Source organism: Nanorana parkeri, unplaced genomic scaffold (genome assembly GCF_000935625.1).
Source record: "Nanorana parkeri isolate BGI_ZX_2015 unplaced genomic scaffold, ASM93562v1 scaffold535, whole genome shotgun sequence".
In the NCBI taxonomy this organism is placed as follows: Eukaryota; Metazoa; Chordata; class Amphibia; order Anura; family Dicroglossidae; genus Nanorana; species Nanorana parkeri.
Window position 1 is genome coordinate 585,308 of NW_017306803.1, and position 15,378 is coordinate 600,685.

At 39.5% G+C, this 15,378-nt stretch overlaps 1 protein-coding gene across 2 annotated transcripts in view; it reads right to left on the bottom strand.

Moving 5' to 3' along the window:
• Window positions 1–15,378, bottom strand: part of LOC108791224 (regulator of G-protein signaling 6) — a 267,130-nt gene that overhangs the window by 225,761 nt on the left and 25,991 nt on the right. For both annotated transcript variants that reach the window (XM_018561640.1, XM_018561639.1), the window contains exon 2: window positions 4,295–4,391. In XM_018561640.1, the coding sequence (XP_018417142.1) occupies window positions 4,295–4,372 (78 nt within the window). In that variant the 5' untranslated portion in view covers window positions 4,373–4,391. The remainder of the gene's footprint in view (window positions 1–4,294; window positions 4,392–15,378) is intronic.

Consider the following 15,378-nt stretch of genomic DNA (forward strand, 5'->3'; position numbering starts at 1 on the left):
TCTACTTTTATTATTAATGGATAGTAGCCCATTTAATTCTACCACATACTATCCAAGAACCACCATGTGTTAGATCAACACTTCAATGTCATTTGAATTCAATCAACACCCTGCAGTTAACCTATCTCCTCGATGTTTACATTCTCCTAGGCTGTCATCTCTGCCATGTAGTTAAAATGCTGCCATCTGTGCAAGGACAGTTCTAGAGCCCATTACAGGCAACCAGTGAGAAAGAGACCTAAATCCCTGCTTTGAAAACTATTCCTGGCTCTGTCTGCTCTGATTTTTTGCCGCCGGGACTAATATATGCATTTGTTAAGATGCTGATAGCTATTTTAAGTGTTTTTTTTTCTCATATTATTTTTTATATTGCATTTTGATTTACTGTGCCGGTAACGTTACAAGCAAAACTGTAACAAAAGTTAGCTAATGACTATTACGCTGTTATTAACTTCTGAGCAAACCTGGGATCTTATAATAGAGATATTTCTAATTGTTTACAATGCACAAAAAAATTTGTGGCCTCACCCTTATTTAAAAAATTACAACAAACACACGTTTAAAAATGTTTTGTAATGACAATCTACAAAACAGATACTTCTGGAACATTTGCCAACTTTTTATTCTTTGCATACCTTATTTTTCTTTTCATCCCCATTCCTCAGTGTCCATTTTAACTACGGGCAGATTAATATATCTCCCTTTACTACCTGGAACTCTGGAAGATGTGACTAGGACATGTGACCATTCCATCATCTCATGGGAGGAAATTGCCTTTTCCCTGAGATCTTGTGAGATTACAGATGAGAAAAATAATAAAATGCCAGCAATTATCTAGAAGTGTGTAGATTGTCAATACTAAATATTTCTAAAGGTGTCTTTATTGTTATTTTGAAGATATGAGTAAAGTTCTTCTTTAAGCAATGAGGACTCCATGACATACTTCAGGCTCCACTCCAATTCCTGCATTTTGTGAATGAGAAGTAAAATAAAGGCTGCAATATGAAGTAACTCTGCTGTGTATAGTGAAGAGTAGATATATCAGCTATCAGCTTTATATATGGGCCCCTAGATGTGACAGCTGTGCCACACAATGTTTTGTTTTACAAAGAGGTTTCATTGAAGAAAGCAGACAAATAAATACCACAAAGATAAGCATAAAAAGCAAATACAAAGCCAAGACGAATAGACATCCATAAATAAGAGTTCAAAAGTTACTGACTAGATTACCGTTTCAAGGATTTCGCTGGTCTCCCTGGCTGTTGCTTGGATCATATCGTCTTTCTGTATCAAATTGCTGATATAATCGGTTCCCTCTTTTTCGATCGAGGGTGATTCATCTATTTTTCACTTGGGAACCATTCCATACATCTGAACGATTGTCATCTTCAGTATTCATTCCCCAAGCCGTAATATACCAACCTTTCCCCCTTTTTTATGACATGTGTTTTTATGGATGAAGATCTATCTATACACCCACCTCTTATACCAATAGGCGGGATGCAGTCAATTGTATGTTTATATGTCTTTGTCTGTTATGTTATGCCATTAATGTAGTGCCTCATACAGAGAATGATTTTTAGCTTTTTCAAAATTTATTAAATATACACATTATTTGCAATATTGTTGTTATCTACATCATTGTTTGAAGGAATGGTGGGATCCCCTGTTAGGGGAATCGTTTTTCTTTCATATAAATTTCTAGGGGACCCACACTCCATACTCGAATATATTGTGCTTGAACCTTTCCCCTCTTTTCCCCGGTTCTCGTTTTTTGTATACCAATGTGTAATTGGCCAAGCAGTCTATGCTTTAAATAGTGAAGCAACTCCCCTGTTCAAGGCATAGTTTATTATAGCGATGATGTACTAAGCTGCATAACAGGCTGCCTGTTGTTGAGCATAAACATAAAAGTTTATCAAACTGTCAACAGAGCTTTTAATCTAATAATACTAACACACTAGCAGTGATTCATCAGGGGCCATTAAGTGATGGCACTGCTCATTCCAGCTATAGATCTTTTTTTAATCAGTGGGAGTTATGGGCAGTTGGTCAGCTTCATCTCTAAGGACCTCCAATAAATAATTTCTAGAAAGCTATTTAAATCACTAAACACTACCCAAGCAGTATTTTAAATGGTTGCATATCTAAACCCATAATACCTCCCTTTATAACATTACGACAACTAAAAGAAATGTCTATGGTGTCTGTGATTCAGGCATTCACACCAGCATGAGATTTGAAAGTCATCTCTTGCTTCTGACTACTCCTTCTCCATAGCAAGTTGTAGGTTAAAGGATCTGTATCAGGAAAAATATATTTGTTCTCATGATGCAACAGGAGCTCCTCACATTCTTTCCTACATAATTTGTGATGACATTCAGCCCAATGTAGCTAATGAAGACACATGAACAAAATACCAATAGTTTCAGAAGCTCCTTGTTTTAAAACATTCCCCTGATCTTTATTTGGACAGAAGAAATTAAGAGGCTATCGGTACCAGTGATGGAATTGCCTGTTTCCTTATCACAAGTTATTTTCCATGAAAATCTCAATTGCTGGTTTTATTTTTTTATATCTTGCAGGATTCCCTCACAGAAACAAGAAGCTACTAAAAGATTCAGCTACCAGTGAGGCACCAAATACCCCTAGTCATGAAGTTGTTAAGGGTTGCACTGCACACATACATACACGCACACACCCCCCCCCCCCCCCCCCTTCAAGAGTGAACACTTCACTGAAGAGAAAATAGGGCACTACAGTGCATGCTGACATTTATATTATGTATGGTGTATACTGATGTGCCCATGTAAACTGTCACAATTACAGGAAAAACAAAGATTTACTACACATGCCAAGTCCTTGATTTGACATTGAAAAATGCTTTAAGATTGAAATATGTCCCGATAATGAGTAAATAATTTGATAGCTTCTTGTCTGTCTATCATAACATATACAATACTGTTCAGTGTCATATTCAATCATTTACTGACTTACAATCTAGTCAACACAAACATTGAATACAAACTTGAGTTCAAATAAGTCAATAGGTATATATTATAAAGCATATTAGTATAGCAGTATAATAAAGCATAATAGTATTATAAAGTCTAAAAAGGAAAAAGTAAGCACATCAAAAGCAAAACAAAAAGTCAAAGGAAATTGCACCAAATTATGTGACAAGGTTAAACCAAACCACAAAACTAATGCTTAAATAAAAATGTCCTTGAAAACAGGTCATGGGCATAGTAAACAGTTTGAAATTACAGGAGAAGTGCAAATATCCAAGGACAAACACACATTTTGACCAACACCTCATTAGGATTTATCAAACTCTGATTGAATACTCTCACATATCCTATGTGTTAATGGCCCCATTGGGCATTGATTTGGAATACCCAACTGAAAAAAAGGCTGGATTAAACATATTAGAGAGTAACCTCAAAATTAATACAAAATTAATTTCTCACTTTAGAATTACCCAAGACTCATAAAGGAACAGGGTGCCAATATAGTAGCCATTAAGAATCCAACAATCATTGATATGGACAATTAAACATTTTAGCAAACATTTCCTTTTTCAGCACCCCCCATTACCTTTTATCTTAGAGAAAGAAGCATTGGAAATGAGACTCTCATCTTTGTTTTGATACAGCTGCATTGAGGAGGGGACAGGGGTAAATGCAGGTGCCATTGGGGGAATACCTTGCTGCCTGAATCCTTAACAAAATAAGAAGCCATGATGTGATTCACCACTTGTGAAATATCAGTTTTAGGTCAGCTTAGTATTTAAAGTGGACCTCCAACCAAACAAATACTTGACTGAAATAACATATATATGAACTCTTTTATGTGACAAAAGACAGTATTCATGATTACATACATGGCCACACTGCATAGCTTGGCAAATTACACCGTTATTTACCGTATATACTCGAGTATAAGCCGAGATTTTCAGCCCATTTTTTTGGCTGAAAAATATATTAACTGTCTCTTTACTGAACAATGAAACAACATTATCATCACAGATCTGATTGCTTCTCCAATGAGCCAACAGGTGACAAAAAAAACAAAAGCTGCAAAAAAAAAAAGTGTTGTCCCAGCTATGTAGTTTGGCCAAAGTGTGTGAATTTAAATCCTAGCTATAAGAAGGTACACATATTTTGGTAGGTAAAGAAATGTATTTGAACCCATTACAAATATTGTTTTCTGTTGTGTTTAGTATCATATATAATATTACAAATTTTTGATAATTTTCAGCAGAGAGTAAAAGGAAAGAAAACGAAAGCCTTACTTTTCTGTAGACAATCATGTTTGGAGTGTTATCCTCAGGATCTGTAACTCCAACAGCTGAATCAGAAGACTGAGCCATGGTTGATTTTTCACTGACACTGCAATGACAAATGTAGACCAGCACATAAGACAAGGCAGAGAAAACATATACCACAATACAGTGACATGATATTAATCTCATTTGTACTAACTACAGGTAATACCCATACTGCTGTGAAGGAGGAGGTAAGGGCTGGATGAAATTGTACTTGAAATTTTTATGTATTTTGAGTACTGCATGTTGTGTTCTGTTTTGAGTGATTTCCTATCTATTTGTTTTATTTACGAAATTATGAAATCTATTTAGAAGTAAGAAATGTCATTTAAAAAAAATGTTTTTATTTCTTACTAAGATAAATATAAAATGCTACATACAAATGTTTCAAATTAACCCTCTTGCAGTCAGCAGGTGGTGAGTGGGAGTCTGGCACTCCAGGGTTTGAGACAGCCGGTCTAATGCTGGACTGTGAATAGCAGTATTAGCAGTAGCAGCAGTATCTATCTATCTATCTATCGATCTATCTCTAGATAGATCGATAGATAGATAGATAGATAGATAGATAGATAGATAGATAGATAAAAAAATAATAAATATATATATATTTATTTTATATGTTTACAGACACACACTATATATGCTTCAAGTAGAGATGGTGCCATCAGGATACTCAGTCTGCAGGAATAGTCAGCAAGTGCAGACCTAGTGCTGGGCTTTCTTAATAATACAGAATTTATAACATAAGGACTTTTCCAAAATGCTGGTTATGGCCACAACATAAGTAATAATGTGTTATATAACAGGACTGATTCTGATTCCATGTGATCACTACCAATAGCAACAATATAATTTGAATTGTATGGTATTATTATCTTCAATAACGGGTGATAAAACAAATGCTAGCATCTTCCACCATTTTCAGCAAAAATTATACAAAGATGGCAATGTATAAAGCACATACCTTAACCAATGCATGCATAACTTAACTGTATCATATGTATGAGCATATGTCTGCAAATGTATGCCACTGAATATCCTTTTCAATCCAAATTTTAGAAACAAATAATAGTTACTTTCTGTTTGCTAACTAGCTAGCTAGCATGGTTGAGTATTGGTGAATTTTGTATTCTGTTCACTTCCTTTGGACTGCCCCCACCCATGTGGAGCCTTTCTCTTCCAACTACTAATTGAATTGCTATGACTTTATGATTCCGTCCTTCACTAGTTTTCTCTCCCCCTCTACTGTTTATCTACTTGCATCACTACCCTTGTATGCCCTTAAATCTCAATGGGGAGCAATTTTCACTTACTTTATTTGCTATTCACTTGTGTTAGAAGAAAAATCCAGCCTCCCTCCTTTCCCTCCTATATTAGACATTATGCTTTATGAAAAAATTACATAAAATGAGCGCACATACAATGTAAGACCCAGGGCAGCATCTAAAAGATGCTGTTAGCAACCTATGATGCTCGGAATATATATATTTATTTTATTTGTTTACAGACACACACTATATATGCTTCAAGTAGAGATGGTGCCATCAGGATACTCAGTCTGCAGGAATAGTCAGCAAGTGCAGACCTAGTGCTGGGCTTTCTTAATAATACAGAATTTATAACATAAGGACTTTTCCAAAATGCTGGTTATGGCCACAACATAAGTAATAATGTGTTATATAACAGGACTGATTCTGATTCCATGTGATCACTACCAATAGCAACAATATAATTTGAATTGTATGGTATTATTATCTTCAATAACGGGTGATAAAACAAATGCTAGCATCTTCCACCATTTTCAGCAAAAATTATACAAAGATGGCAATGTATAAAGCACATACCTTAACCAATGCATGCATAACTTAACTGTATCATATGTATGAGCATATGTCTGCAAATGTATGCCACTGAATATCCTTTTCAATCCAAATTTTAGAAACAAATAATAGTTACTTTCTGTTTGCTAACTAGCTAGCTAGCATGGTTGAGTATTGGTGAATTTTGTATTCTGTTCACTTCCTTTGGACTGCCCCCACCCATGTGGAGCCTTTCTCTTCCAACTACTAATTGAATTGCTATGACTTTATGATTCCGTCCTTCACTAGTTTTCTCTCCCCCTCTACTGTTTATCTACTTGCATCACTACCCTTGTATGCCCTTAAATCTCAATGGGGAGCAATTTTCACTTACTTTATTTGCTATTCACTTGTGTTAGAAGAAAAATCCAGCCTCCCTCCTTTCCCTCCTATATTAGACATTATGCTTTATGAAAAAATTACATAAAATGAGCGCACATACAATGTAAGACCCAGGGCAGCATCTAAAAGATGCTGTTAGCAACCTATGATGCTCGGTCTGCTCTATCTGGCTTCTCGCCCAACTCACAGACGTCATTGGTTGCCAGAGAGCTGAGGAGGATGCTCTGGCTGGCGCCCCACCAAGCTCCTGGCAACCAATGGCATCAGTGAGCTGCGCGGGACCAGACAGAGTCTCTGTCTGGTCCCACAGCCTCCCGTCCCACCGCATCCAATGCCTCTATGGCGTCAGGCGGCATACAGGGTAGGGACAGCCCTGGTAAGACCCAATCTGCCCCTCAGTTCATAAAGTCCATTTGTAATCATCAATAAGGAACACACACTGGTTCAGCAGCTCTTCTGAAATAAGGGATGATCCGAAGTGGCACAGAGAAAACACAAGCAAGAGGGCTCAGGCATTGTGTTGAAAGGGTAATTTAATGAGAGAAAAACACTATCTCACTTAGAGCAAGGTAAAAGACAATGGGCTCATCTGAAGGTGCAGCATAAAAGACAAGCCCCAGAACTTCTCCCTGGCTGTTGGCCTCTTCGCTTGTGTTTTCATTATGCTTCATGAAGAGGACATTGCACACTAGATAATGAGTACTGTTGCCCCAAGGTACCCCTACTGTTCAGTGATCACAGGCCTGAGATCAAGAGCACCTGCAGGAAAACCCAGGACAGCTGCCCCAGATGTTCCACAACCCTTGTAGTAGTCTAATAATCTACAGGCTTAGAGACATTTGCAGGTAAAACACATACAATATAAGTATTTAAAATTCTTACTTGCAGCGTTCTTCATCCATAAACCATTTTTTTACGTATAACGTGCCTCTGAACTTGCTAGGGCATTGACACCCCAGAAAGTGTCAATTCCCTAGCAGAGCTCCCTCCCTCCTTGCACATCATAGCCCCCACCTCTTCTGAGGGTGTCTGATTACTGTCTATGCTGTTCAAGCTCCTCCACCCCTCACCTCCCTACATTACCTTTTGTGTAGCAACCAGGGGAGGAGCCACAGGGGATAATATCCCTCTGATCATCCACAAAGCATGACATTATTATGTGCATAACAGTTGAGAAACTGCAAGCTTGAGCTGTAAGCACATAGAGTGCTTGAGTGTCAGGTCAGTTCTATTGGGCCAAGTGCTTAATCATTGACTAAGCTCAGTAATGTTTCTAATGCTGTCTATCGTGGAGACTAACAGTCAGGTGCTGGTAGATGACTGGATATTGAAAGAATGCCTTACAGCTCTAAAAAAGGTCTAACAGCTATGAACTGTGCAATGTTTTATGTTATCAACTATATGCAAAGTTTCCAGCCGCATGGCCCTTCAAGAGTGGCTGGCGAAACGTGGTTTGTTAAACATTGTTTTATCTGGATATAGTTGGCATCCCATTGTGCATATTTATAACTCTATTATTTTCAGCAAGTACCCACAGTCCTTTTTGTTTGCAAGGTAACTCAACTGCTTTTTGTGATGTTCCTTTATGATTTTCAGAACCTTTTAAGTAAAACTAATATACTGAATATCGATGAATTAACCACTTGAAGGCCATAGTGTTTCACCCCCTTCCTGGCCAGGCCATTTTTCAGTATTCAGCGCTGCCGTACTTTGACTGATGTTTATTCCGTCATGCAACGCTTTACTGAAACGATTTTCATACCATTTTTTGGGGACAGATAGAGCTTTCTTTTGGTGGCTTTTATTCACCACTGGGGTTTTTATTTTTTACTATATAACAAAAAAAGTACCCTAAATTTTTAAGTAAGTGGAAGTAAAAACTATTTTCGATGTCAGCAAGAATGAATCAACAGAGATTTTGTAGAAGAAGCCAAATCTATTACTGAAAAAAAGATACATTATTGATCTCACACAGAAAATGTACGATCTTCTAACAGTAAACATACAAATTCTGAAAAGACAAAAAGCATATTAAGGTCTAAGTTAATAACAGAGACAAACTTTATTGCAAAATTGCCTTTAAAAGAGTACTAACAGACCTTCTGCAGATGCAGTGGGTACAATCAGTTCATGAGATTTTAAATAACCTGCTTCAACCCTCTGCACCTGTGGAAGGGAATTAGGAGCCTCCGCATGCTGTTTCTGTTCCTGTGGGAATTATTGAAAGCATCCAGAGTTTTGTATAAGAAAAAGGCAACACACTTTTGTCACCAAGATTGACAGAACTACGTGTTTTCCCTGTGCTTGGGTTTCCTTCCACACTTCACAGAAATGCTGGTAGATTTATTGTCAATGTCTAAATTGGCCCTTGTGTGTATAACCTGTATGTATGGGAGATAGGGAACTTAAATTGTAAGCTCCTCCAGGGCGGGGACTGCTGTGAATGTACAATATGTAAAGTACGGCATAAATTGTTGGTGCTATATAAATATCTATAATTAATAAAATGAGTGACTTGATATGCTCAAACAGGGGTTAAGAAAAGAGGATTTAAGAGGATTTTTGTTGTCTTTTTGCCTCCTCCATGTATTTATGACATCAAACCCTCAGCAACAGAAGATTAAGCCTTCTCCTTCTACACCTCTTCTTATTAGATCCTACTGTCTCACACCTTGTTTCTTTGTCCTTAATTGTCTGGTATCTACCCCTATTGTTTAAAGCATACTTGGATAGCACCTTTTATTAAAAAGCCAGCCCTCTATGCTTCTCCAACTTATTATTGCCCTGTTTCCAATCTCTTGTGTAAAAAAAGTATAATATTATATATAGTGTAGTGCAGAGGCGGCTCTAGACTTTGTGAGGCCTTAGGCGAAACTCAAAACGTGAGGCCCCCACCTACACCAATAATCAGGGCTTGAAAAATCCACTCGTCCTCTCGTCTGTGATGAGAGGACGCCGGAGCCCGACGAGTAGCTTATAACTTGTGTGGCGGCTGCGGGCACCCCATTCTCCCCGCGAGGCCGGTGTTCTGTCAACACGGCAGTGGCCAATGGAGAGGGGGTGGGGCTTGTCCTGAGGCCGCGGGCACCGACCCCATTCTCCCCGCGAGGCCCGCAGTGGCAGATGGGGAGTCGGCAGGGCTTGTCCTAAAGCTGCGGACACCCCATTCTCCCCGCAGTGGCAGATGGGGAGGGGGCGGGGTTTGTCCTGAGGCTGCGGGCACCGACCCTATTCTCCAAAACAATAGGAGCTCACCTTTACTAGTGGACCATATATAACGATGATTAGTATGGTCACTTGTCATTATTGCTTATTACTACTGCCAACACCTCCATCCAAGATTTCTCATCTGCTACCTTCACTCTGGAATGCCCATTCTCACTCTCTCAATCTGTCTTTGAATACTAATTTTTTCAAGAACTCCCTTTGAACACACATCTTCAGGGATGCCTTATTCCTTAGTTATATGTAACCTCTGTAACCTATGAGAGCTATTGATCATGTGTGCATAATCAAACAGCTCTCAGGTATCAGGTTCTGGCCGTAGGCCAATAAACTGGAACATTCTGCTTTGCTGTATGCTTTTGGTTATATGCATGCAGAGGAGATCTGCCAGCACCACTTATATCAGCAGAGAATAATAGTGATTGGAACAAGTTTTCCAACATTTTAGACAGTTTTCACAAAGCCAAGAGATCACTGGAAACAAGCTACCAGATTATGGACTGTCATCTCTGGTCTGAGGGTATCTTAAATAAAAAAAATTCTAGGGATGCACCGATATAGCGTCCGCCGAAACATATCGGCCGAAAATTGCACTTTTGGCAAAATGCAGAAAGTGCAATTTTTTGGTCGAAATAGTGGTACTTCCGTTCTATCTCTCCTCCACCGCTGGGCGCTGCTTGGTGTCCTAGCGGGGAGGAGAGAAACTGTCACAGGAGGCCAAGCGGTGCAGGAGGAGAGCGCTGTGAGTGGCCGGCGTCTCTCCTCCCCGCACTGCTCAGCCTCCTGTAACAGACCAGGAGAGCGGCGGTGTGGGGGGAAACAGCCAGTGCTGTCACAGGAGGCTGAGCTCTCCTCCCGCACCGCTCGCTCAGCCTCCTGTGACAGCGTGTCAGGAAGGAGAGCGGGTACAAACACTCAATGTTTGTAAATAATTGAGGACAGAGTATGTTTACTGTGTCCTCAATTATGAATAAATGGGAAGTGATCTACATCACCTCCTGTTCATTCATGATTGTGGGCATAGTAAACACACTATATCCACATGATACGAATGAACAGGAACTCTCAGTATAGAGGATTCCTGTTCATTTATAACAGGGGCTGCAGAGAAAGAGATTGAGGACTCTGTATCCTCAATCTCTTTTTCTATTTTAAAAGGGGAATGTCAGAGGTACATTCATACTACATCCAATTGTGATGTGTTATAATGTGAAGGCACTATATAAATAATAATATATGAACATTTGTCTTCTCTGGGAGATCCTATTTTTTATTGGTGGGCTTTCTTCCCATGAACTCTTTGCAGCAGACTTTCATTTTCAGATCAGCCATGATCAAAGCCATTGTAAAATCAAAGATGTGTAGAAACCCTAGTGGAATGGGCTTAATAACAGTTAGCTGCTTCAACTGAGAGAAAAAGGATTAACTGGCTGGCACTTCCTCAATGACTCATAAGAAATGTTCAGGAGTAAGGTTTTAGCATAAGCTTGGCAGCCGAAGGATTAAGTAGTCTCTACTCCATGTTTCAGTGCTTTAAGACAACAGCCGTAATAAGCAAAATCTTGAGCTATGATTTAAAATAAACATCCAATGTTTGGCTACGATGCAAAGTGAAATGAAGTTCAGCTTTCTTTGCAAAATGTGCAAAAACCCAACTATCTTATCAGCAGGAAGACAGGTCTGTATTTTTTATGTGGGAAGCAGAGACACTTTTAAACTTAAAGCACAACTCCAGCCAAAAATATAATAAAAATGATTAGCCCATTACAAGATAAAACAACAAATCAACTTTTGCTGCACTATTGAGCTATATTTCAGAGATTTCCCTTGCAGTACCATTCTGTCACTAGATTTCCTCAGTATGATGGCCAGAACCATTCAAACCACTTCCTCTGAGCCCAGGTTGCCCTGAACCTGCCCCAGCATTTTACTGGACATTGAAAGGTGAATCAACATGGTGGTAGGTTCATCTCTCTGTCACTCTGCTCTCTGCTTCTACTAGCATGTTTCTTGACAGCACATTAACGGATTGGAACATTGTGCTGCTACCACCTCTCACACTCCAACCCTGTCATACAGGGACTGATACTTGGCTTATATCAGGTCAAATACAAGTACTTACACTGTTTGCATTGAAAAAATACATTTAATTTTATTTTAATGATTACAGGCCTGCATTCATAGCATCTTGCATATCTGCTTAGAGTTTAGCTTTACATTAAGTTCAGTGCATAACATTACTATTGTGCACTTTAAACCTAAATTCCGGGCCAACAGTTGAATTAATTGTTTACATTTTTATCTATAAAGCTGTGTCATTTTATTTAGCCAGTCCTATGATCCAAATACTCCTGGCGCACAGTACAACCAGGTCATGCACTGAGACCTTTCTGCAGACTACTTTGCACTTGAGAAATTCCGCCTGGTATAGGACTTGTGATTGGACAAGCCCATGATTGGACAATGCCAACCCTCCCTCTCCCGTCCTGCTGTACATTGGGATACAGAAGGTTGTTAAAACACATTAGGATGACTTTTGCCATATCCATGTATAAATACATTAAAAGATGAATCAGTAAGTGGATTAAATTGTATTTTTATATCTACCCTGAAATAATATTTGATACTTTCTAGAACATGGCATGATGGTCTATGTAAAGTGCAAAAAAAAGTAATTGCTAGGAAATGAAATAAATACATAAAATATAGCATGACGGGCACCCGTTTGTTGCAACCTCTCAAGATGTGAATACATTTTTCTTCTTGCTCAAATAACACTCAAGCAGGCTAGTCAGCTGTGTTGAAAGACAACTGGTTTCCAGGCGTTTAGCCAGTCAGTAGTGAAGATGAGCCCATTGCCTCCTTTGAAAGGCCCCTTTATAAAAGAATACACTTTTGGCAGGGGATTCCACATCAATCAGATTCCCTCCTTTCTTTTGCATCATTATCTGACACTGGTAGACTGCCAGGGAAACAGATAGTTTGCTGTAACTGTATGAGACCTGTTCTGTATGTCTGTATGTGTCAAATGCGTTGCGTCTTTTTATATCTTTATCTAAAGCAGGCCAGAAGCATTGTTTTCAAAAGTGTTGCAGATCTCCTTGGCAGTTAAGAGTGACTATAATTTGTCATCTAATGAAAGAGAGAGCAGGGCTCTTTTACAGTAATAAGTGAAGCACAAGTGGGAATAAGCTACACTACAATCATCTCAGATCTATAATTTAGCCTGTGTACTCTTCCAGAGACCTACAGAGAAACGTAACAAACTTCAAACACTTTTCTTGTGTTTGGAAATAATGGCTAAAAACCTATACAGATAACTATAAAGAAAATAGCAGAAAACTGAAAAAAATATTTACTGTATGTAATGAATGAAATGAGCAATCCATAGAAGAAAATGTATTATCTGTTTTTTGCATGTTTTGACAGTTTCTGTCTTTATTATTAGGCAGATTAGAAATACACTTTATTGCCAAAAGTATTGGGACGCCTGCCTTTACACACACATGCACTTTAATGGCATCCCAGTCTTAATCCATAGGGTTCAATATTGAGGTGACCCACCCTTTGCCACTATAACAGCTTCATCTCTTCTGGGAAGGCTGTCCACAAGGTTTAGGAGTGTGTCTATGAGAATGTTTGACCGTTGTGTCAGAAGCGCATTTGTGGCCAGGTACTGATGTTGGACGAGAAGGCCTTGAATTCACTGAGCTCCTGAGAGCGAACCATTCTTTCACAAATGTTTGTAGAACCAGCATGTGTGCCTAGGTGCTTAATTTTATACACCTGTGGCCATGGAGGTGATTGGAACACCTGAATCCAATAATTTGGCAATATAGTGTATGTTTAGGGATACCAAGTGGTCAGAATGATTTGTAAGTTTCTTGCTTCCAGCTGAATTGCTTCTGAAAACAGGTGACAATCCTGACCAAACAACCATTTCCATGGAGGAACTGCGAAAGCCTATCTCATCATAGCTTTAAAATTGTTCTACAGGATAGCTAAAAATGCTCTAAGGACACAGCTACGTACGCATGCAATAACTGACTACTATGCAATGAAATCCCCCATGAACAATTATGGAGTTGTAAGCAGTTCTACTTCTGTGACAATGCCCCCTATCTACATAGTATAATTAGAAATGATTGTGACAGTGAGTGATTTGTAGAAAAAGTGCATGCGTGCCCATCCTTTTACAATATATACCTAGGAGCTGGCTGGCATCGATTTTAAGGCAAGCAATATAAGTTTGATGCTGGATGAAAAACAATTGAAATTAAAATCAGAGGCTAGCTTTTAGCAGTTAGAGCTAATTCTCACTAAACACCGTTATCACACACTTGTATTTCACTGCAGGCAAAATGCATGGACGCTGTTTTCAACAGAACCTATTCCCATTAATATGATGTATTATGTTATGGAAAATTCTTGAATGCTGTATTCTGAGCACACTGACCTGCAGTTTTCTATACAAGTCCACTAAATGCAGACATTTAGAATACATCAAAACACATCAGAATAAGTTAAAAAAAAACCATAAAGGTCCCCACACACCATGCGATAATCGTACGATAATCGCGGGAAATCCCGCGATCGTACGATTATCGTAAGGTGTGTGGAAGCCGTGCGACCTCTACTACTGTAAGGTCGCACGACTTTTAACTTACGAACATGTTCGAAAACATGCCGAGCATCGTACTATGTTCGGCGGGTGTGTAGCATGTTCGTACGATAAAAGCCGTACGGGCCGGTGTGCGCAAGCGCACACTGTCCGTTCGGCATTGCGGTTATCGGAAGCCCGCCCCTCAGGGGGGCGCGGCTTGCGATTATCGCAAGTACGATCTGCCTGTCCAAGATAGGAAGATCGTATGTTTTTTTAAGTACTTTACAACCATCGCAAGACAAAAGTCTTGCGATGGTTGTAAGGTGTGTGCCCAGCCTTAAGGTGCCCATACACTCCACGATTCTCGTACGAGAATCGCAAGAAATCCCACGATCGTACGAGAACCGTGCAGTGTGAATGAAGACGTGCGACCGTTTCTACTGTACGGTCGCACGTCTTTTGTCTAAGGAGCATGCTAGAAAAACAGCTGAAAATCGTACGATTTTCGGCTGGTTTGAATGATGCTGGGGAAACAAATGGCGAACGGGCCGGTGTGCGCATTGCAGTCATCGGAAGCCGGCCCCTCAGGGGGGCGGGCTTGCGATGATCGCAAGTACGATCTGCCTGTCTAAGATGGGCAGATCGTACGTTTTTTTAATTACTTTACAACCATCGCAAGGTCTTGCGATGGTTGTAAAGTGTATGGCCACCTTTAGATGCATGTTAAAGCACAATTACATGGCTCCAAAGACAAAGGTCCTTCACAATAACACTTGATTGGCAAATGATGTCCAGCCATGGCACAGCCCCCTGCTGGCTGATTTCCTGGCATCTATATAGGCTGGCACCCAGCATGAATTAAAATCTATATTATTGTGAAGGACTTAAAGGAGAACTATGAGGTGAGTGCTTTTCACTCACCTCATAGTTCTAGCCGACCTGTGACAATGAGACTGTCACATGTCGGCTCAGTAGATCGGGAGGTGAGCGAACCAATACTGGAGTTCGATTACCCACAGCAC